The sequence below is a fragment of the Macrosteles quadrilineatus genome, unplaced genomic scaffold (genome assembly GCF_028750875.1).
Source record: "Macrosteles quadrilineatus isolate MER2022 unplaced genomic scaffold, UCM_ALF_1.0 Scaffold_4__1_contigs__length_99947679, whole genome shotgun sequence".
Classification (NCBI taxonomy): Eukaryota; Metazoa; Arthropoda; class Insecta; order Hemiptera; family Cicadellidae; genus Macrosteles; species Macrosteles quadrilineatus.
Window position 1 is genome coordinate 8,491,181 of NW_026542597.1, and position 23,380 is coordinate 8,514,560.

A 23,380-nucleotide genomic window follows, 5' to 3' on the forward strand; every position below is an offset into this window, starting at 1 on the left:
TCCTGCATGGTTTTTCACAACACCTGGTCTTGCTTGGAGTGCTATGCTAAAAACCACAAACGTTGAACTGGAACTTATTTCAGATTATGATATGCTTCTTATGATTGAGAAGGGAATTAGAGGTGGTGTATCACAAAGTTCTAACCGACATGCTAAAGCCAATAACCCCTACATGAATGATTACGATTCGAGCAAACCAACTGAGTATCTGGTATACTTAGATGCAAATAACCTATATGGGTGGGCAATGGTTCAACACATGCCGTACGGAGATTTCAAATGGTGTGATACAAACATCGATGTCACCAAAATCCCTGACGATGCCGATACTGGGTATATACTTGAAGTGGATTTGGAATATCCTAAAGATACCCACGACTTGCATTCTGATCTTCCTCTTGCACCAGAGCAGAGAGTACCACCAGGAGGAAAAGAGGTTAAACTGTTGACAACACTTTACGACAAAGAGAAGTACGTGGTTCATTATAGGAATCTCAAGCTGTACCTCAAGCTTGGATTGAAACTGAAGAAGATCCATAGAGTCATTTCCTTTAAGCAATCAAACTGGATAGCTACTTATATTGACCTGAATACAAAACTGAGAACTCAGGCAAAGAACGATTTCGAAAAAGAGTTTTACAAACTGATGAATAATGGTGTGTTTGGGAAGACAATGGAGAACATACGTAACAGAGTGGATGTGCGATTGGCGACAAAGGAAAAACAAATTGTCAAATGGATCGCTCAACCTACATTCAAAGATCGTACAATATTTGCTGAAAACCTTTCTGCTGTGCACATGAAAAGGACAAAACTCCTGTTCAATAAACCCATATATGTTGGTATGAGTGTATTGGATGTTTCAAAAACTCTAATTTACGATTTTCACTATAATGTGATTAAATCAAAGTACGGTGACAAAGCACGATTGCAGTATACAGACACTGATTCCTTGAAATATGCCATTGCCACCTCTGATTTTTACCAGGATATGAAAACCATGATAGATTACTTTGATACAAGTGACTACCCTGAGAACAATCCGTATGGGATGCCTAGAGTCAACAAAAAGGTTCTTGGTAAAATGAAAGATGAACTGAGTGGGAGGATTATGCGAGAACAGATTGCTCTAAGATCTAAGATGTATGCTCATGAAGTCGAGGATGGTAGTGTATGCAAAAAGTCAAAAGGAGTCAAAAAGTCAGTCACCGAGAAGGAAATAACATTTGACGACTACAAAAAATGCTTGTTTGAAGGTTTGGAAACCACTAAAACCATAAATATGATTAGAAGTTTCAGTCACGACCTCTATACCATAGCACTCAATAAAGTAGTGTTGTCAAACCAAGATGATAAACGATACATTTTAGATGATGGAATCTATTCCCTCCCCTGGGGTCACTATTCAATAAACCATTAGAAATTACTCTTTTGCAATTCCTTTTCATAAAACGAACCCAGAATCTCTTCTCCTTCACCATCGATGATTCTGTATGTTACCGGTGCTGTAGACTGAATGTGAGAAATTGTGAAAATCTCTGTTCGCCAGTTTCGAGCGTACTTGTTGGCAAACGTATCTTTCTTTGCTACTATTCTCACTCGATCGCCAACTCTTAGTTTAGGTCGTGGACGTTTAACTGATCGAAATTGATCGAGGTACAAGCTACGAATTCCTGGTTCGACTTTCACAGTCACATCGACCGGCCTCATGCGAATGGTGGAGTGTACACTTGTGTTGTACTTACTCAACAGACCCTGCAGTATGTCTATCCAACGGAATGACCCCCTAGCTTCAAAATGCACTTTCATTCGTTCATTGAGTGTGCGATTGAACCTTTCAACTATGGAGCTCTTTTCTTCATTCTCCGTATGATACATCTTTATACCATGTTTGGTGAGAAGACATTTAAAATCCTTGTTGACGAACTCTCTACCCTTATCAGTGTGTAATAGGTTAGGTGCTTTGTGACCATTGCCCTTAGCTCTTCGTATGATGGCTTCAAACGCGTTTGTCACTTCGATACCGCTCTTCCTGAGTAATGGTTCAGACCATGCATACTTGGAAAATGTATGAATCACATTTAGCATATATTTATATCCATCGTTTTCCCGGAAGAACTTGTCCATTATAACCAAGTCAGCAGCCCACAGGTCGTCTATGTAGAGAGTGACGATTTTACGTTTTGGAAACTTTTTTGTTACTGGTCGATGAAGCTCTTGTGCCTCTTCAAATTTGACATCAGTGATTCCTGATACAGGCGCTTTTGTGAACGTGCTCTTCTTGCGTAAGCATTTAACACATCGGCCTCTTAACCGCCACTTGTTGTTAACCGTCTTAATACGTTCCACATCGGTCGAAGTGGTTTTACTTTTACACTTGGCACAATAAAATACGTATACCATTTCGAGCTTATAATAAGGGTACTTATAGTGATATAAGCACAACATGAGTGAATTGCACAGGCACACCATTCGTCTTTCTGAAGGGCAGAAACGTAAGCTTCGTATCGCCTATAAGAAACGGAGGAGTGCTATAATTGGACTGACAAGTGACGACATAGGTCGTAGTGGAACGGACCATATCCTGTTAGACAGTGTCCAGCATAAGGCTATTGAGAAAGCTAGACGAAACCAAACAGGCATTCGGCTGAACCTCAGCTACGACCAGCTATTGAAAAATAAACAGGGAGGCCTGCTGAAAGAAGTATTGGAATTTGTGGAGGGTGCCGTTCCTGGTGGAAAACGTTTCATCACACCTGTTGTCAGAAGACACCTAGCACCGATGCTGAAGGAAAGGTTTATTCCATGGTTGAAGCATTTGATTGACAATGAGTTGGACACGATAATAGACAAGGATCCTAAGGGTGCTGGTTTGAAAAGATGCATCAACAGGAAATTGGATGCTTTACTATTACAAAAAAACGCATAAGCCCCTTAACGCTTGGTGACCTCGAACGATGGGCCAAAGTGTTGGGATTGAAAGGATTTCGAGGTGTCTTCATGCGTGAAGTTTTGCCAGAATCCCCATGGGAAATGGAATGTGGTATTTTGAATCTCGGTGACTTGGACTCGAATGGTACACACTGGACCTGTTATATCAAAATGCATAATGGTAAAAAGCTGTATTTCGATTCATTTGGCAACGCTCCACCACCAATTGAACTTGTGAAGTATTTAGGCGAGCGTGATTTGCTTTATAATGATATGCGAGTACAGGAGTTTGAAGACACTCCTATTTGCGGTCATCTCTGCCTTGAAGTTCTGAAGCGATGTTCAAACGATGATACAAATTGGAACACGATCATAAACACTTTAAGAGATGACAAATACTCGTGGCAATCTTGGTGGAGCAAATTATAAGTGTACCATGCCACTATTAAAACTTAGAGGTACAAGCTCTCGCGTCACTCTCCACTTGGAACACCCAATCCATCTGGAGGAAAACGTGAAGCATCGTATGGCACTTGTTGCGTTTTTTACAGACAACAATATTTACAACGTCCGTGATGAAGCGAATATTTTCTTCTGGGATAGTGACATCCATGCAATACCGAATCCTCTCACTTTCACAAGAGGTTACTGGACGATTGAGTCTATGGAAGTTACTGCAAAGGACTACATAAAATCCTTGAATCTGAACATTGATCCTACTAAATTTAGACTGAGTAAAAATGGTGATTTTCTTTCTGTGTACTCACCATTGAAGTTCTATATGGATCAAGCATGCTGCAAGTTGTTTGGTTTTGATCCTCCAACAAAAGAAAAACAGAAGAGAGCCGACAGTAGCTCATACTATGTTGAGAATCAAACAGTGACAGGAAAAAGACCTCCAAAGTTGAGGGTAGTAGATACTATTGAGATACACTGCAATATAGTGCATAACAGTCTCGTCAACCATGACACACATGATCACAAACATGCGGAAACTGAACTGCTATACACGTTCTTCCCTCAAGTTCCACATGGGTATAAGATATCTGAACAACCGAAGGAAAGGTTATATGTTGATTTGAAACCAGGGTTGAGGACAATTCACTGCATAACAATCAACATACTTGATCAAGATAACAACCCGATACTCAATAGTAATGTTGAAAACCTGGTGTACTTGGACTTAGTATCATTATAAGAGCATCATGATGTCTATATTTAAATTCGATCGGTTCGGAGAAGAACTGGCTGACAGCAGTGCTAACCAAAATAGCATTTCAACAGATAAGTTAAATGAAAAACTTTCATCGTTGGAATTCACTTGCAGTCACGATACAGATTCAAAGATCAGTAACATGAAAAGAGAATTTATTTCTCAGGTAGATAACATGTTTGATAAGTTAAAAAAGGATCTGACCTCCATTATAAACAAACAAGTCGGGTTCGAGAAACATTATATTAGTGCCAAGAACAAAAGGATAGTGAAAGTTGCAAAAGCTATAGATAAGACTGATGTGGTTGTTAAAGAACAGCTTGAAGAAGTAAATGATAAAGTTGATGGTATTTTAAAAGGTCTCGAAGTCACAAAAGACTGTATTCAGATCAAAGGAGGTAGAAAGATCTGTGGCATCAGTCGCAGCAACAGTGCATATGACGCCATTAACGGAATTGAACTTCTAGAGCTGTCTAAACGTCTACACCGAGTAGAAACTTTGATTGGTAGGTCTAGAGCAACAACAGTCGATGTTTAAATCAACAGAGCGAGACATTAGGCTGTCAAGGAGTTTCCTATGAAACCAACCAAGTGGTATTATAAGTAAAGGCAATGGAAATAAACGTCTACTATAGAGATGGTGAAAGGGTGGAAGGTGGTGTCTTCCCAAAACCGCTTCGTTGCTTGATCGTTGGTCCATCAGGGTGTGGGAAAACGAATTTACTGCTTAATCTCATATACAACAAAGATGGTATCACTTTTAAACATCTCTACGTGTTCAGTCGATCAATAGAACAACCAGCGTACCATGATTTACAAAAACACTATGAAAGAGTGCAGAAAAACCTCGGCTGCAAAATTGCGTTCTTCTTCTCTGATTGTTCCGACTTGGTTCCATTGGATGAATGCAAACCGAATTCACTGGTTGTGTTTGATGACTGTTTACTTGATGAGCAATCAAAAATCAAAGACTATTACATCAGAGGTCGTCACAAAAATATATCATGTATATACCTGAGTCAGAGCTATGGTCGTGTCGATATGCAAGTAATCCGTAACAACCTAAATCTGCTGTGTGTGTTTCAACAAAACAAGCATTACATGACACGTATTCATGAGGATTTTGTCGGTTCCGATATGTCGTTATCTGAGTTTGAAAAGCTCTGTCGTCGGTGTTGGCAGGAACAACATGGATTTGTAACCATCAATACCACTAAAAAAGCACACTCTGGAAAATATAAATGCATGCTGAAGAAAACGATATTTACAACGTCAATGTGAAATGTCACATCTTAAGCTAGAAATGATATATAACGTTTTTTGATTGAAATGTCGTTTTTATACTAGAAACGTTATATCACGTTTTTTGAATGAAATATCGTTTTTTGATGGATATGTCGTTTTTATACTAGAAACGTTATATCACGTTTTTTGAATGAAATATCGTTTTTTGATGGATATGTCGTTTTTATACTAGAAACGTTATATCACGTTTTTTGATTGAAATGTCGTTTTTCGACGATATGTCAATTTTATACTAGAAACGATATATGTCGTTTTTTCTGACGTTGTATAATATAAGTGAACACAAGTTATGATGGATGCAAAAGCTGCTAAGCGACTTGAAGCTATCGAGAGTAACCTGATGAAAAAGTTTCATGACGCTGAATTGGAAGAGCAAAAACAACGTGAACAAAAACTTAAAGAGATATCAGTTGTATCGTCTCCAACAAAAAGTCCATCCACCACAATCATTACAAGAGATGTCCAAAAACAACCGTTGACTGTCACCAAGGCAAAGCAACTAGAAAATGTAAAAAATAGACTTCAACAACAATTTGCTAACGTACACATTTTAGAAAGAGAGGAACAACGAGAAAGGGAAAAGAAATATCAAACCATTACCGATGCAATAAAAGAGAAAAAAGAAAAAGATGATCTATTAGAACAAAAGACAAAGGAGTGGTTGAAAAAACAAAAATACAATCAAATGGTTGCTCGCTTTAGACCAAGAGTATACAGTACACCAGATCGTAAACAAATTCCCTTCGATAACGAAGATGAAGTGGAAACTGAAAACATTCAGAACAAATCAATCAGACAGTTGGTGGACTCAAATGTAATCAATTTGGGCAGTGTTGGTGCAAGATACTTACCTCGTGCAAGCGATTCACAGTTTGGTATTTATTATGATGTGACGAGTGAACGCTTGAAAATTGGATCAGAACCAATCACCTTTAATTACGATGATATAGTGATGTCAGGTAAAAGTTTTGTCGGCAGTGAAGGTCTTTGGAAACTCTTGACGAATAAAGGTTTTGTTAAGTCTGATGAGTACACATCTGACGATTGGAATTCATACAAAGAAATTCTGTTGACATCCAACTCGTTGTATCAAAAGAACGATCCCTCGACTAGACGACCGAAATCAAGTCAGGGTCAAAAGTGGAAACAGATGATCAAACCCATTTGGGATGAGATGAATAAATCCGCAACCCCAACTACATCAACACCCACAGAGACAGTTGGGTCTGGGTTGAAACGGTACGATGACAAAACACCAATCGAATATCGGTACATAAAGGATTTAAACGAATTGATCAGTCGACTCAATTTCATACACGCTGAGGAGGCTGCTGGAAACAATAACTTTCACAACGAGAAACTGTCAGTCGTGAAATTCATATACGACCGCATGCAGGAGCTAATCGAACGACCAAACGGATTGAAGTATCTCATACGCTGTCTGTCAGCGTTACCTGAACACGCTATTCAAGGTTCGGGGTTGTTGAACAACTTAATCAACAGTTTACCGTTTGAGCTGCATGCTCCACGTAGTTGGAATCTCGATACGTACAATTATTGTGGACCTGGTACGAAGCTATCTGATCGCCTGGCTCGTGGTGACAAAGGAGTTAACCCCTTAGACGAGGCGTGCAAGAAACATGACATATGGTATCGGGATCATAGACGTGCTGAAGACCGATGGGTGGCAGATAAGAAATTGCAAGACGCTGCTTGGAATAGGGTCACGTCTTCTGACGCCGATCTAAACGAACGCGCTGTCGCACTCGGTACGACTGGTGCAATGTGGATGAAGCGCAAACTCGGTCTCGGGCTAGGAACGTCTGTATGTATATAAGTGAGAGAAAGAGTACAACATGGAAAACGTATGGACAATTCTTTCTCGGGAAGCGAAAGCGCCTAAGGGCGTTCTCACAGACGAGTTCGTTATGAAGTACGCTAAGGAGCTCGACTGGGGTCTCCTATCCGAAAACTACGATTTCAGCATCGACATGTTACGCATGTATTTCCATCGCGTAAACTGGTATGCCGTACTGAAGAGGACAAAATTCGATGAGAGCTTCCTCCGGGAAATGGCTATCAACTTTAACGAGTGCTGGTATGTGGTCAGCAAATATCAAACACTGTCTGAATCATTCATACACGATTTTGCAGGCAACGTAGATTGGTACTACATCATAAAGTATCAAAACGTGTCCAAGGAATTCCTTGAAGAACACGAACGTAATCACGGATTTAATACACGGCTCTTGAGTTCGCTACTGAGCATGAGGCCTAAAGAGTAAAATCGTAATGTTACCATAGTATATTTTTTTCGACCTTTATTAAGTAACCAACACAAATGGATGCTACATACAATCAGTTTTCAAGCGGTGTGGTGAAGAGCGAATACCGCTCTGTCATGCCGGTGTCTGAACTCAATTTCAACACTCCAAATAATTACACGGTTTTTAAACTCGATCACGGTGACACGTTTTACGATTCAGGAATACAATTTCACATTTGTGGTAAAGTCGTCAAGAAATCTGACGGGGCTGCTTATGCCGATAAAACAAACATTAAACTCATCGACAATTTCGTACCGTTTCTGTTTACTCGAATCGAACTCAAAAAACACAACACCACAATCGACACTGTCGACTATCCTGGTGTCACAAGCACGGTCAAGGGCATCCTCAACTATTCCAGTTCGAACAAGAACTCTTTAGGAAACTGTGGTTTCATATCCACGTTCACTGGTGGAGGCAATTTTGAAGTAATCGGTACCCTTGCACACCTCGGTCTCGGCTTCTTCGATCATCTACGGTATCCTATGTACAAAGGCGGATTCGAAGTCGTATTCACCCGTGCTGAAGATAACGATGCACTATTCATTTGGAAAGGATCAGCCGCAACAGACACGATACCAGAGGATGGAAAAGTCGAAATCAAATCTTTCGTTCTTCGAGTTCCGTTAGTCGAGTATACAGCCACCAGCAAGATTCAATTGATCGATGGGTTGACTCGTTTGAGTGATCATAGTAAATTGGTATACAACTATTACCAGTGGCAGTGTATTGAGAAAAAAGGTGTTTTCGGGGCCTCGTTCAACTTCGATATCACAAACGTTTATAGAAATGTATACAACCCAAAATTTGTCATTGTGGGGTTGCAAACTAGCCGTTGGAATGACCAGAAGAAAATTCCCTCCCGTTTTGATAGTTGCAACATAAAAAATGTCGCAGTGAAAATCAACGGAGAACGTTATCCTCAAGAGATGCAGAACATACACATCACTGAAGGCAAATGGAGACTATTGTACGAACAGTTGGTCAGATATCGTCTGGTGAACTTTGGAGACACCAATGTGTTTGTATCTCCTTCAGAGTTCAAGAATGACTATCCACTGTTGGTGATAGACACTCATCTCCACCCAATGAGCACAGATCGCTCAAGAAGTGACATCCAGATTGAGTTAGATTTCGTAAATGCTATCGCGACCGCGCAAGCCGATGCCGGAACAACAGCATACGTAGTCGTGGTCTCTGAAACTGGATTCAGTTATGACATTTCAAGAAACATCATTAGGCAACTGTAAACAATTTCTAGGAGATCACTGTAAGAAAATAAAAAAACTTCAAAAAATATTATTTTTGTCCCAGAGTGATGAGGCAAGGGTTGAATTTGTCTCCATAAGGTCTATATTAAACCCCAGCACAGGACAAACATACATACTCCATGTGTAGGGTTGGAGGAAACAACCGGTTTTTGTGGGGAGGTATTCCCATAAGAGCCCATATTGGATCCCCCAGTAGGACGCAGATATATATACTACTGGTAAAAGTTGTAATCAGTCTTCGTTACCTCCCGATTTTGACTCCCATAAGAGCCCATATTGGATCCCGAAGTAGGACAGACATATATATACTACATGCCACCACGAGACAGCTGAACTTGAAAATGGGCAAATCTCTAGTCTACTGGAGGTTGGTGCAGAAACAACTTTTCGATGAGTGGAAGAGTAAACAGATGAGAATCCCTGGTCTGTCGGGGTTGATCCAGAACCGGCTTTTCCCTACTACTACTACTGTATGATTAAATCAAATTAATTTAAAAAGAGAACAATTTCTCATCCATTTTTTTCAATACAGTTGAACTCCAACAATCCGAATTGGTTACATAAAGAATAAAAAAGAAACTAAAACCAAAGTAATAAGAATCGTTGTTAAATAAGGCAGAAGCAGTGATGGCGGGCTAAATCGTCATTGTTTAATGTGATCGCTGCAAAATCTTATACTTCTTCTGCGGTCTTGTAGACATAATCATTGTCATATTATTTGGCCGGCAATTTTGTCCCAAAAATTTTAATAGTTGCTTAAAAAATATTGTGAAGTACTACAATTAAAACCAAAAACCCCTATTTACATACCCCTAATCATAGGATGGATTTAACTTGTTGTTTGTTAAAATTCTTAAGCAATGTTTGCTTGATTAGTGTGTTGTATTTTCAGCCCGGCTCAGAGCATTTCCTCTACCACCACATGACACAGCCTCCACCGCCAATGACTGGAGTGTTGCCTCCAGACATGCACTCTCGGAATGGACAGGTAACCACCCATTTATAAAATGCATCCCTAAATTAATTAATTGCAAGATTCTCAAAGTTATGCTGGATATAGAATTAATTCCGTTCTCGGTACTGGTACTTGTCTTAAGAATCGGCAACAACGAGAATTTGCACCTGGTTTAATGATGCAAAGAATTATAAATGGTGTTGTGTGATTCCTTTGTGTTGGAGAAAATTTGCATTTCTAACCTAAACTGAATATTGGCTTTTCTTGCAGAATTCAACGTCATTCTAGAAACCTATGATAAGTAGGAGATGGAATTGTAAAAAAATTATTAATTACCAATTGAGATGTCGACACCACCTATTTATATATTTGATCAAATTTTAGCAAAAATATGAGTGGAATTAAGTGTTATGATCTATATAGCTTTCATACTGACTAAGATCAGCTGTTTCATTAGCCAGGATCATTAATTCAAAGACCAATGAATTAAGAATCAAGAATTTATTCACCATTAAATATACCTACAGTATACAATAGGTGTCGTCAAAGTATTAACACAAATCAATAGATAATGTCTTGAGTGTCACAGCTCAGGTACTCTTCAGTGGTATAAAATGCCTTAACTTTAAGCCACTTGCTAATAACATTGGTAAATTTCTTAGGTGGTAACATTTTAACGTTGGTTGGCAGTTTATTATAAACTAGTGTCCATGTTGCTCGAATTCGAGCAATTGCTAAGTAGTTATTTTAAAACGAATAACAGTCACAATTTCTTATGACTTTATAAGATTCGACTCAAAGATTATGGAAATACTGAAGATGCACATAACAGACCGATATAATCAAAATTTCTTGTAAATATCTTATCATTTTTCAAAAGCTGATCTGGTTTTTAGTGTTTTCTACAAATAGCCTTACTCATAGCCGCATTAGGTTGTCCATAATAACGATTATAAATATAAAAAAAATTATTGTTTCTTTTTCTTCTCCTTGGTGATGTTCTATTTTTTTCTTTTTTCCATAGTTTGCAAAACGGCTCTTTCAATGATTACTAAAAAATTAAAAAATGCAGCACAGTGTTCATTTAGTTTTCTTTTTCTATATCAAATTATCTTGGCTCTCTTGCTTTTTTTTCCAATGTAATATTTACGCAAACCCAAATTCAAATAGTAAATATTTCATTTCAACCAAGTCAGTAAATGTTTGTAGCAAACTGTTAAATTAGCAAACTTATTGACTGTGTACAATTAACATATGTTCTTCTTCTCACTTTTAATTTCTGACAACAGCTGGAGTTTCATAACAATTGTGGTTCCCATGTTAATCTTATGGAGAAATACAAAACTTTAAAGGGCTCCAGGGCCTCACTCTCTAATTATTTCCCTAAAAAGAAAGTTTCCTGCACAACTTCACGTTACGCTCTTTCCAATGACACCAAAAACATCTCAATCGGTTCAGTAGTTTCGGAGGAGTAATTGTCACAAAAAACCTGCTTGCGTATTAAATAAGTACTAGTGTCCCTGTTGCTCGAATTCGAGCAATTGCTAAGTATTACAGGCGTTATTTTAAAACGAATTTCAACCAAGTCAGCAAGTTTGTAGCAAACTTATTGACTGTTTACAATTAACATATGCTCTTCTTCTCACTTTTGATTTGTGACAACAGCTGGAGTTTCATAACAATCTTTGTTTCCAATGTTAATCTTATGCAGAAATACGAAACTTTAAAGGGCTCCATGGCCTCACTCTCTCATTATTTCCCTAAAAAGAAAGTTTCCTGCACAACTTCACGTTACGCTCTTTTCAATGACACCAAAAACATGATAATCGGTTCAGTAGTTTCGGAGGAGTAATTGTCACAAAAATCCTTCTTGCGTATTAAATAAGTAATAGATATATAGATTAAAATTTGATGGTAACTATGGCTCTTATAATACTTATCAAGTCTAATACTAGGTCTAACAATGTCAACTTTTTGTCTGGTGTTGTGAGAATGAATAGAAGAGGTTTTTTGAAAAATATGGGTGTTGTTTTTAACAAAGACAAGATTATAGTAAATAAATAGACTAGGTTGAGTAAATATGCTAAGTTCAGGAAATACTGTTCTGCATGAATCATTTTCATTCAGGCCACAGATGACCCTAATTGTGTTTTTTTTCCAAACAAACACTTTTTTCGCTGATGGTGAATTGCCCCACAGTCTTATACCATAAAGAAGATGGGTATGAAACAAACCAAAATAAACCATAAAAAGAACATCAGAATTAACACAAGTTTTAAGTTTTCTTAAAAGACAGGTAACACGAAGAAGTTTTTTGCCCAAGTTGTGTACATGTTCGTCCCAACAGAGTTTACTGTCCAGATACCCAGCAGTTTCACAGGCTTGAACAAGTCATTATCTAAATCTAAATCACCATGGTTCCTTAGTGTAAAAATTAAGCGCTCTGTTTCACCTTCATTCACAGCCAACATATTTGCAGAGAACCATGATGTTGACTCCATCAAGGCTATGTTAAGTTTGTTCTGAACACCCCTCAAATCTATATCAGATTGTACAACACAGAAGAAGTAGAGACATTAGAGCTAAAATCGTTAACAAAAACTAAAAACAAAAAAGGACCAAGGACAGAGCCTTGTGGTACCCCTACTGTAACATCTAGGTATTCGGAATTCATATTATTAAAGCTAACCATCTGTTTTCTGCTTTGGAGATATGTTTGAATTAACCTCAGAACAGGAACACCTGGGTCCAGTTTTGAACCTTCAAAAAGCTACTAACTTTACTTAGGATGAAACCGGCAACCTTATGATTATTAGGCGAGCACTATAACCACTCAGCTACCCTACACTCCTACATATTTCAAGTTTGTATAATTCTGTACAATACTTAAGGCTTTTGACAGTGGCGTAACAGATTTTTCACTACACTATGATGTTTTAAGCTGTTTTACATACGTTAATTGGTAGCTGAAAGTTACATTTTGCTGGCCATGGCAGCTGTCATCGTCATTTGGGGACTGAGCAGGTTTTTACAACTGCTGCAGTACTCTGAGATCCATCCAAGCCTTCCGACACTTGATTCATGAAATCAGAGACAGCTGATATTCTGTTTTTTTCTAATCTAAAGCCAAATTGATTATCCGTTTTTAAAAAAAGAGTACATTTGTTCATATGCTATTTTTTCAAAAACTTTTGATAGAGATGGTAAAATTGACACCGGACGATAGTTTTCTGGGTTTTCTACTGAACCTTTTTTGACTAGTGGTTTCAGTTCAGCATTTTTTAAATTGGTATGGAAAAATTCCTTCATCAAAACATTGATTTAAAATCAGACAAAGTGGCTCCGCTATAAAGTTCATAATATTTTTTATTATTTCAACTGAAATCCCATCCCATCCTACTGATTTTTTTTTCTATTTTTTTATCCTAGTTTTAATTTCTGATACAGATACATGTCTGAATTTGAAATTAATTCTTTGATTAATCATAAAATTATTCACTAACTTGGATGCAGTATCTAAACAAGGTATGCAATTAATGTCCTTAGAGGTGTTTGCAAACTTTACATTGAGAAAGTTGGAAATAGCCTGACCATGAGTTATCAGCTTATCTCTGACACACAATGATTTAAAACATTGTCAGAGAAATTTATTTTTTTCTACTACTCGTATATTAAGATTTTACTTTAGTAATTTGAGCATTTATACAACATGAATATTACAGAAGTTTTTTTTTTACAAATCTGATGGTTTTGGTTAAAAAAAATTTCTTTACCTTAAGATACAAGCAAGCAAATCCTTGTTTAAAGGAAGTCTGCATTTCCATCAACAAAAGCTTTTCTTTGTGTGAACAGAGAGATGATGTTTGTGTATGTCCCACACCACGCTTAAAGAGAAACTAGTGGTTTGTCATAGTGAATAAAGGTGTGCAACCAACTTCACTACTTATACAACATGCATTAGCTAGGAAAATTTAGTAACCGATTACATATTAAACTTTTAATGGTTTAATGGTTATTTCGGTGCGGGAGGGACAGCTTCGATTCTCGGCACTCCTACACAAAGTATTATATAACGGCTTGAACTGCTTTCCCAAAAAGTGTTATAGTATCACTCTCGACATCTCATTTAAAAATGCTAACAAGAAAAAAAGAAAAATAACATGAACCCAAAAAATCATCAAATTTGTGTTTTTTACATTATTTTTGTTTTAAGTTATAAACAGTACCGGGGTACCGAGCCTTGCTCGGTTGTCGTTTATTTTAGTTTGATCATTAAAACAATATTGATTTTTATTACAATCCATAGACATTTGGTTGCTGAAATAATGTCAATTCTGTAATGTAAACTTATGCAACCAAAAACAAAAATAAGATACACTTTTATGATCTTGCTTAAGTTGATCAAATCTATTTCTGCAATTTTCCGATCGAAAACTCCATAACTTAAGTCCAGTGAACTTTTAGTTACCAAATTAGTTTCCTCAGCTACATTTAACGAACGTTCCCTGCAATACTGGTCTACCAATAATATTGTAAGCTCCAAAATTATCTATTCCCAAAATTACAACCATATTCTACCCCTAATTTTTAAATACATTTTGTTCCCTTAGGGGGGGGGGGGGGGGTGTGTTAATCATTAACTTGCTCTAAAAGTTGTGTTTACTAAAGCAGAGGATTTATTTTATCCAAACCATCAATGAGTTAAACAATTTTATGTCAAATTCCAATGCAATTCATTTAGAAAGAATCATGAAAAATATGATTATTTATGTATGTAAAGAGTGTGCTTTATTTCTTGTAGGCTACTAAACTAAATATTTCTTTAGGTAAAAGTTAAACTTCAGCGTAAGCATACTCTCTAAAATACTCTCGTATGATGGATTAGCTGAGACAGATAAGTACAATTCAAGTGTATATTGTTCACTGTCAAAATTATTGAATTACAATTAGCTACAATACTAATTCAACTGAATACAGCTGTCCATATTATGTAAACTATAAAACAAGAGTGCATACAAATTGTAAACCCTACTCTTCACCATAAGAGTAAAACATTGAGTTGACGCCATTGCAACACACAAAACATAACAACACAAAATACTTCCTCTCTATCCGGGAATCATCTTAGATGCATCTGTTAACTCGAGGTTATGTAAGGTTATGTTATGTTATGTTATGATGTGCCGACTTGGGCTCAACAGCCAAAGTCTAGTTGTTTAATTTCTAAGGCCGTTCCGTAATAATCGACTGTTCTTGTTAATTAATAAAGCGATTCCTTTTCTGTACCAACACCAGGTAAACTGAGGTCTTATTTATTAGTTTAACCTGGCTGCAAAACCTGAAATCACCCCCCTAGCCATTTAGGCCCGTTACAGTTCTTAACTAAGTTTTAAATATTGTACAAAGATGAGCAGAAGTAACCTATATCAGGCACATGTAATATGATTTAAAATTCAGCCAGCAATCCTTCATCTCTAAATGTTTCAAACTCTATTGTAGTTAACTAAGTGTTAAATACAATGATGAACGTTGTAAGACTTGAGCACACTTGAAGTAACCTATATCGGTTGCTGGTTACGGTGAAGGCCATTGAGAGCAGAGTACTCTCCAGGCAAGTGTTGTATGGAGCAATTAAAGGAGTTGAGTAGATGTAAGCGGTTGCCAAGCGACCGTTGTCAAGCAAGTGTTGACATTGTGATCACCTCTCCCCCCCCCATCCCCTCTCTGTAGTTTGTTGATTTACTGAGTAATTTAACTGCCAAGTTTGTGTAATGAGCTGTACAAAAGTTAGTTTGTTTATCATGGGCATAAAACACTTAGAAGTGTTATTGTACAGTTTTTTTGATAATTAAGAAATTTTAAGTGGAATGACGTTTTTTGTTCTTTTTGTTTATTTGTTTTACTTGTTTTATACATCTTTGTCAATCGATGGTTTTTTCCTTAGTCAAATTCACTTGTGAGGTACACCCATAGCTTGACTACCTAGGTTTCTTGTACAAATATATAAAACACATTATTCAAAGTCATGCTACCTCCTCTGGACCCGCTAAAAGTCTGAAGAAAATCATCAGCTTAAGCATAGGTTGATATGCACATAAAATTATTCTTAAACTTTGTCATAGATTATGATATAAGAAAGATTCTATAACTGTATGCTATGAAAATTATGTTATTGATACATCTTAGTGTAAACAGTAGGAAAATTACAATGTAGGTCATACTTTTTTGTATAAATTTGGTGGCTTTATATTTATAAATTCAAACTACTTAGCAGGAGTAGGGGGTATAGTACATATTGCCGTTGTGAAGCACAGGTACTGCAGCTAGTAGTAGAATGCAATGCCGCGAATTTATAGCAGCCATTCAAAAGATCAAAATGGCAGATTCAAGAGATTTTTTTTTTCTTGGTTGTCCATTAGAGTTTAAATTTGCTGCATTTTACTCTACTAGTGATAGTTTTTTATTTGATTTACATATCAACCTATGCTTTAATTTAAGATTTTCTTCTGACTCATAGCAGTGGGGTATGCCCCTGTGTATCACTGAATAATGTGTAAAAATGTTAACAACCAGTCACATTGTACCAAGTTTTTTGTAGCTCTTTCTTAAATATTTTTTTTGAAATTTTTAACTGTCTCTAGGTTTTTTCCTCCCTGTATAGATTGGATCATTGGATGCCTAATAGACTCAAGTTCACTCCTATCTTGCAATGCTAATTAACACTTCAGTGTTGGATTCGACAGTCAATCAAACTTTTTGTTTAGCTTCAAAATTTTCATGATGTCACACAGTGAGGGTTCCAGGAGGGGGATATCAACAGGTCAAAATCATGCATTTTTCAGAAAAGAATCCTTCCTTACTTTTAACTTTTCAATGTCAGAAAGTATGTTATTGTTTGGACTTGTGTAGACATGGAAACCTCATATTGCAACTGATAGCGGCTGACTTAATAAACATCTTGTTAGTGTGACAGTGAGGTTTTCTAAGGTAATATATTGTGATATTTTGTTGTTAGTTGTTTGCTCTGATGTTTGGTGTTCATCCATAAAATCAAAATTCATGAAGTTACTTTTCTAAAACTATTACTGTATATAACTAATTTTTATAGTGTAGCATTTTTGAGTGGACCTGAGCAAATATTTTACTTTGAGTTGTGTGATTTTGTAAAAAATTACCAATTACCTGAAGGTTTTATTACATTACATACTTGTAGAACTTTCCGAAGGAATTAAATTTGTAAAAATTACTCTAGGTGTCCAAAATGTATACTTAATAGCAATAAAGAAAGGCGCCCTTTTATAATTTCATAGTTCATACCTAGGCTACACAACAGTCATACTTAATGCACAGTAACAGAATAGGATAAATTATTTTTACACCTCAAGTTTTCCTATACTTGTGAGCAAAATGGAATAACATTCTAGTTAATATGGAGTTTTTCAGAGTGCATTTTTAGTTGACATAAAAAAGTATAATAGCATTAACTATACACAGAATAGACATCCTGTGTAATGTAAAAATTTGAAGATACAAAATGTGGTGCAATCTGTTGAGATGGTCTACCAATAACTAATTTCCTAATGATATATATATACCCAAGAGATGGCAGTTTTCCAGTAGTGTTAATACTGCACAAATTCATGGAACAATTTTTTACCTGACATTTCTAATTTCAATATTTTTTTTTGTTATAAGAAGACATTTTGATGGTTCCATACTGTTGAGCAGTGAACCATATGGGAAGGCTGGAATGTGGTTGTTGGTAGAACCAGTTTCAAGTAGGCCTCAACTGAGATGGATGTTATACCTTACTGGAAAATATAAAATGTACTCGCCTTTGGCTCGCTGGGGGCTCCGCCTCCAGGCCCCCTTTTTTGTTTGGGGGTAAGTACAAATGAGCCACTGGGGACAGGGCGCAAGACCTACAATCGTGCCAAATATCAGATATCCAGTTAATCTAGAAATGGGTAAACGTGATTTAGACTTATGCACCTGTAAGAATAACATTAGGGGGGAGGATCTAATATTTCGAGGAGGGGGGGGGGGGGTTGTATTTGTAAAATTTATCTTTTCGTAATGGGCGCAATACCGAAAATTGTGTCAAATTTCAGATTTCTACCTAATCTAGAAAAGACTTATCGAAAATATTCATTGGTTTCAAAACAAAGTAGTAACTGTGAAAGATTTGAAGTCCATTATCCCGATGAAAGACAGTGGTTCAAGAACTGTGAGGGTGGGGAGGTTACTATTTGTTGAGGGGGGGGGTACGTATTAAAAAATTCAATATTCCTTTAATATAGGAGTTTATTAAATAGGGGGGTTTGAGTTATAGAAGTTTAAAAACACTTGTTATGTCGTTTTCAGAAGTCCGCAATTTTTTTAGGGGGGGGGGGGGTTTAATTATAAAGAATGAGACTTTTGGAAATTTTCTTAAGGTAACATTGTACTTTATTGTAGTTTGATGTATCTTGCACGTTTCTATACGATTGATATCCGCATACAAAATTCGACCGTAAGAATGGCATAGGGGGAATTCGATATTTCGGTCGGGGGGAGGGGAGGGGGATCATTGTCACTTTTCGAAAAGGGCACAAAACCAACACAACAATATTGCAAAAAAACAGATCTCCAGCTAATCTAGAAGTGGGTAAAAGTGATTTAGACCGATGAATCTGTGGTGGCTATAGGATAGATATAAGGGGGATTTGGAGGGGGGGGATTTTTAAATGGTCTTTATTATATTCATATCTTGGTGTTAGCTCTAATACAGTAAACTTTGTATAGTTTTAATAACCTTGTGCACATAGAATAGGTAAAGAGTCTATTCTTTTAAATTTTGACATTAAACTTACGTTTTGGGGGTCAAGAGTAAAGTTACAAAAAAACATGTATGAGTAAAACCGAAATTAAACTAAGGAAAATACAAAGCATTAATAATATTTGCAAAAAGGAATAATTAAGGTAAAAAAAAATCGGAAACCGGTAAAAATTACCAATTTTTGAAAGTAGGACGTTTTATAGGGGTGAAGGGGTGAAATTTTCGGAAATTACAGAAAAGGGTTTTGGAGAAAATTTAATTCCTGACCATGAAAATTCATTCATCTCTTTGCTAGCTCCTATTGCTTTTTAGTTATAGCCGTACAAAAACGTGTTTATCGTTTTTAGATGTCCGCCATTTTGGATTTTTGGGGAGGTTAAAATTTTAAAATGTGACTTTTGCAAATTTCACCCTTAACCTAGGATAGCGTACTACAATACTACCAAATTACAAGTCTCTAGCACGTTTCTAAAGGATTCAGCTGACCATAACAAAGTCATTAAATTTCAATGTTATTCTCCGTAAGAATAAAATGGGGCTCGTAAAAACTTTCAAATTTTGACATTAAAATCAAGTTTTTCGGGTCAAGGGGTAAAGTTACGAAAAAACATGTAATGAGTAAAATTAAAAGTAAAGTAAGGAGAATACAAAGCAATAATAATATTTGCAAAAATAAAAATAAATTATTTAAGTATGAACAAATAGCAAAAACCGGTAAAAATTTGAAAGAAATTTACCAAATTTTGAAAGTAGGGCGTTTTTTTTAAGTTGAAGGAGTGAGATTTTCGGAAAACGCCCACGAGGGTTTTGTAGAAAATTTAATTCCTGTTCATGAAAATTCTTTCAAATCTTTTCTAGCTCTTACCGTTTTTGAGCTATAGCCATAAAAAAAAGTGTTTTTTCGTTTTCAGAGGTCCGCCATTTAAGATTTTTGGGGAGGTTAAAATTTGAAAATGTTACTTTTGCAAATTCCACCGGTAATGTAAGATCCCATACTACAATACTACCAAGTTTCAAGTCTCTATCACGTTTCTAAGTGGTTCAGATGAGCATACTAAAGTCGGTAATAAATTTAAACTAACGATGTAGGTATAGCCTATTTATTCATTTTTAGTCAATGAACAAATACTGCTACAGTATTGCCACAAGTTGAAACAATTAACAAATTTGAAAGAAATATTTTATAATAAGCTGAGGAAGATCATCGTCATTTTGATATTGTACTCTAATTTCGTTTCACAAAGTTTTAACGCAAATTTTACAGGGAATAATGGAAAATATTCATTTAAAGACCATCACTAATTTGTTTATAATGCTTGTGGTGAGTGTTTGTAGTGGAAGATGATGTTGACGTATCAAAGGCTATTAGTCCAAGTCAATTAGACCTAACACACTACTACGGCAACTCTGACAGGCCGGACCCAGTGTAGATCAAGCCAATTTTGAGCCGACCTACCCCCCCCCCCCCTTCTACCCCTTAATGCAGGTGAATTCGTATCGACCGTCTCTGCTCAGCGTTTCCAAATTTGAACTGATTTGGTTACGAAAGTAGTTTTTTAACTGCGAAATATTGTTATTACGCTTAAAGTTAGGCATTATCATCAAAGTGAAATACGTCTAAAGAAATTTATTGACGCCAATGTTTCTTAAATTTATTTAAGGCTTTGACTTTTTACCACTGTGTGGTTTAAATGAAGCCTATGTTAAGGGGGGCTCAATTAAAATTCACTCATAGAGATCGGATTTCAACAGTAATTAAAAAAATAAGGTTATTAAAAAATTATTTAAGACGAACTAATTTGCCATTTAGCATTAGTTAAATTTTATGTCTTGGAAGAAAAGATAACAATATAATATCATTAAAATTAAAGTCCTTTAAAGACTTATACTAATGAAATGTTGTCTTATCTCTCTCTTAAGGATTACGAATTTTTTTAGCTCAAATTTATTCTTAAGAGAATGTTGAGTTTGTTACACTGTTGATGTTCGGATCGGATTTCATCAGAAATCATTGTAAAAAGTATAATATTTACATTGTATTACGTTGCATAATAAAGGTAATTGTCCTCAGAGAGAAACTGCCTTAACAATTATTCACATTATTTTGTCGCCTCATTAGCCATAAATTCAAATCTACAAGTCGTATCTTTGGTATATAATTAACTAGCCACTTTTCATTGTTGAGACGCTTGATATGTTTTGCAGCTCAACTCAAGCAAGGGCTGCGCAATAAACTATGCAAATTAAAAGCGTCATCACATTTCTTCCAAGTAGGCTAGGTTTGTAATAACTCGCTTATGAATGGATTTGCGTTCATTTTAGTTATTGGTCATGTTTATTTTAAAATATTTACCGGTTCTTTGGTAAAATTGACCTTTGTGGTTGGCTACCGCGCGTCATCCAAAGACGTATGCGGAGGTCCTTGAAATATCAAGGAGAAGGAGTACTGTATATTACACTTATCCATATTCTGTGGATTCTTACACAAACTTCGTTGCTTTTACGTGTCAATGACGCGCAAACATTTTTGTCACGCGTTTTTAAAGGGTGGGAATCGCAATAAATGTCTTATCAAAACTATCAGTATTTTAATAAAACAGTATGGTGTTAGGTTATTATTGTAATGACACTACAAACATATTGAAATGTATAATTAATTACAGTATTATTACAAATTACCTGCCAGGGCCAGGTAACTTGTCTCAGACCATGTGACAGTTTGTAGTTTGTAAGGAATGATAAGTATGATTTTATCTATAAGAATGATAAGTTTGATTTAATTTGATTTGATTTAAGTAAAGTACACTGGTGCAACCTCAATACTTCGAAATTCAGTATAGCGAACCCTTGACACATGAATAATAAAACACACTTACAGCCTCAATATAACGAATTTTCATAATTATCTCAGCGGAAAAAAATCTGCTTCAGTTTAGCTAATGCATTGTAGTTAGAACCATTATACTTACACATCGATGTATATTACTTACACCACGAGGGAGGCGCAATGGGCGCAGTAAGACTTTTTACCGCGAAGTTAATTCTACTTTACTCTATTTTTGCTCGTGCAGATGCAATTAATCCGAGCGATGGTTGATTAATCAGTAATGGAGGATCTACTGTAATATTCTTCTGGTACTGTATAAAAAACTACATCGAATAGGCCTACTGTATAGAACCTTCACGCAAACAGACAAATGCACCGCACGGCTATACAGGGTGGTAAAAAAGTCCCTGGACAGTTGAATATTTTAAAAAATAATGCAGATAGAGCTATAATACTTGGTACAAAGTTACAGGGCATAAAACTCTATTTTAACACATATTCAGTGATCCAATAACCCTTCAGGGAGACGGCACACAAGGAGTCAGAAGAAAATCTTAAACGGAAGCATAGGTCAATATGCACATCAAATTAAAGGTCTTTTTTTGTAGAATACAATGCCGCAAACCGCACTTCAAAAGGTTGATCCTGCGCAAAATGGCAGATGTTCAAATATTTCTTGAATCCGCCATTTTGAATCTTTGAACGACTGCCATTTTTTACTCAGGCATTCTTTTGAGCTTGAATTTATGGAATCGTAATCTACTAGTAAAGACCTTTAATTTGATGTGCATATCGACCTATGCTTACGTTAACAATTTTCTTCCGATTCTTAGGGCTGTGCCCCTGAGTATAATACAGTAGCAATGTAAATTAAATGAATAAACAACTGTCATTTTGCGCAGGATCAACCTTTTGAAGTGCGGTTTGCGGCATTGTATTCTACAAAAAAGACCTTTAATTTGATGTGCATATTGACCTATGCTTCCGTTTAAGATTTTCTTCTGACTCCTTGTGGGCCGTCCCCCTGAAGGGTTATTGGATCACTGAATATGTGTTAAAATAGAGTTTTATGCCCTGTAACTTTGTACCAAGTATTATAGCTCTATCTGCATTATTTTTTAAAATATTCAACTGTCCAGGAACTTTTTTACCACCCTGTATTTTAACCTGGCGATAAGGATGGGAACGGAAGTCCGAAGAGATAAAAGGTCGGTTATACCAATTACGAAATTCAGGGCGGATTTATTTATTTTTTCCAGGGTTGAGTTGGTTGATTCATATTAGTTAGTTTATTCAGTACTACAGTATATATATCACATATATATTACACAAATGAACACATTCTAGTTGATGATTGTCGCGCAATTGGCGTCAAGTCGTGCGTCGTGCGCGGTGCGCAGTGTGTGGCTGTCCGCGCCGCGAGGTCAAGAAACGGACGGCGACTGCGCGCGGAGACATTGAACTTGCCGGCTCACCTTGAAGGCTTGCAACATCGCCTCGCAAAAATTCCCACGACGACTGTAGCAAAGTTGGGAATCATTCGTCAAGAAACGTCTTATGGAGTTTCCATTCAACTAATACAGTACTTGCAAAAATACAACAAAAACGCGCATCTTAGGTCAATACAATTGTTGTGTAAAAGTGCATCTAAGATGTTGGCTTTTTCAGGATATAGAAAGACTTTTAATTTCATATTTACGTAATTTGTACTTCTAGTTTTGTCAGGGAGTTTA

The 23,380-nt window shown here is 36.5% G+C and overlaps 1 protein-coding gene across 4 annotated transcripts in view; it reads left to right on the plus strand.

The window, feature by feature from the left end:
* LOC128992504 (pumilio homolog 2) overlaps positions 1-23,380 on the plus strand; it is a 317,774-nt gene that overhangs the window by 25,342 nt on the left and 269,052 nt on the right. For all 4 annotated transcript variants that reach the window (XM_054416104.1, XM_054416105.1, XM_054416106.1 and 1 more), the window contains one exon: positions 9,940-10,035. In XM_054416104.1, the coding sequence (XP_054272079.1) occupies positions 9,940-10,035 (96 nt within the window). The remainder of the gene's footprint in view (positions 1-9,939; positions 10,036-23,380) is intronic.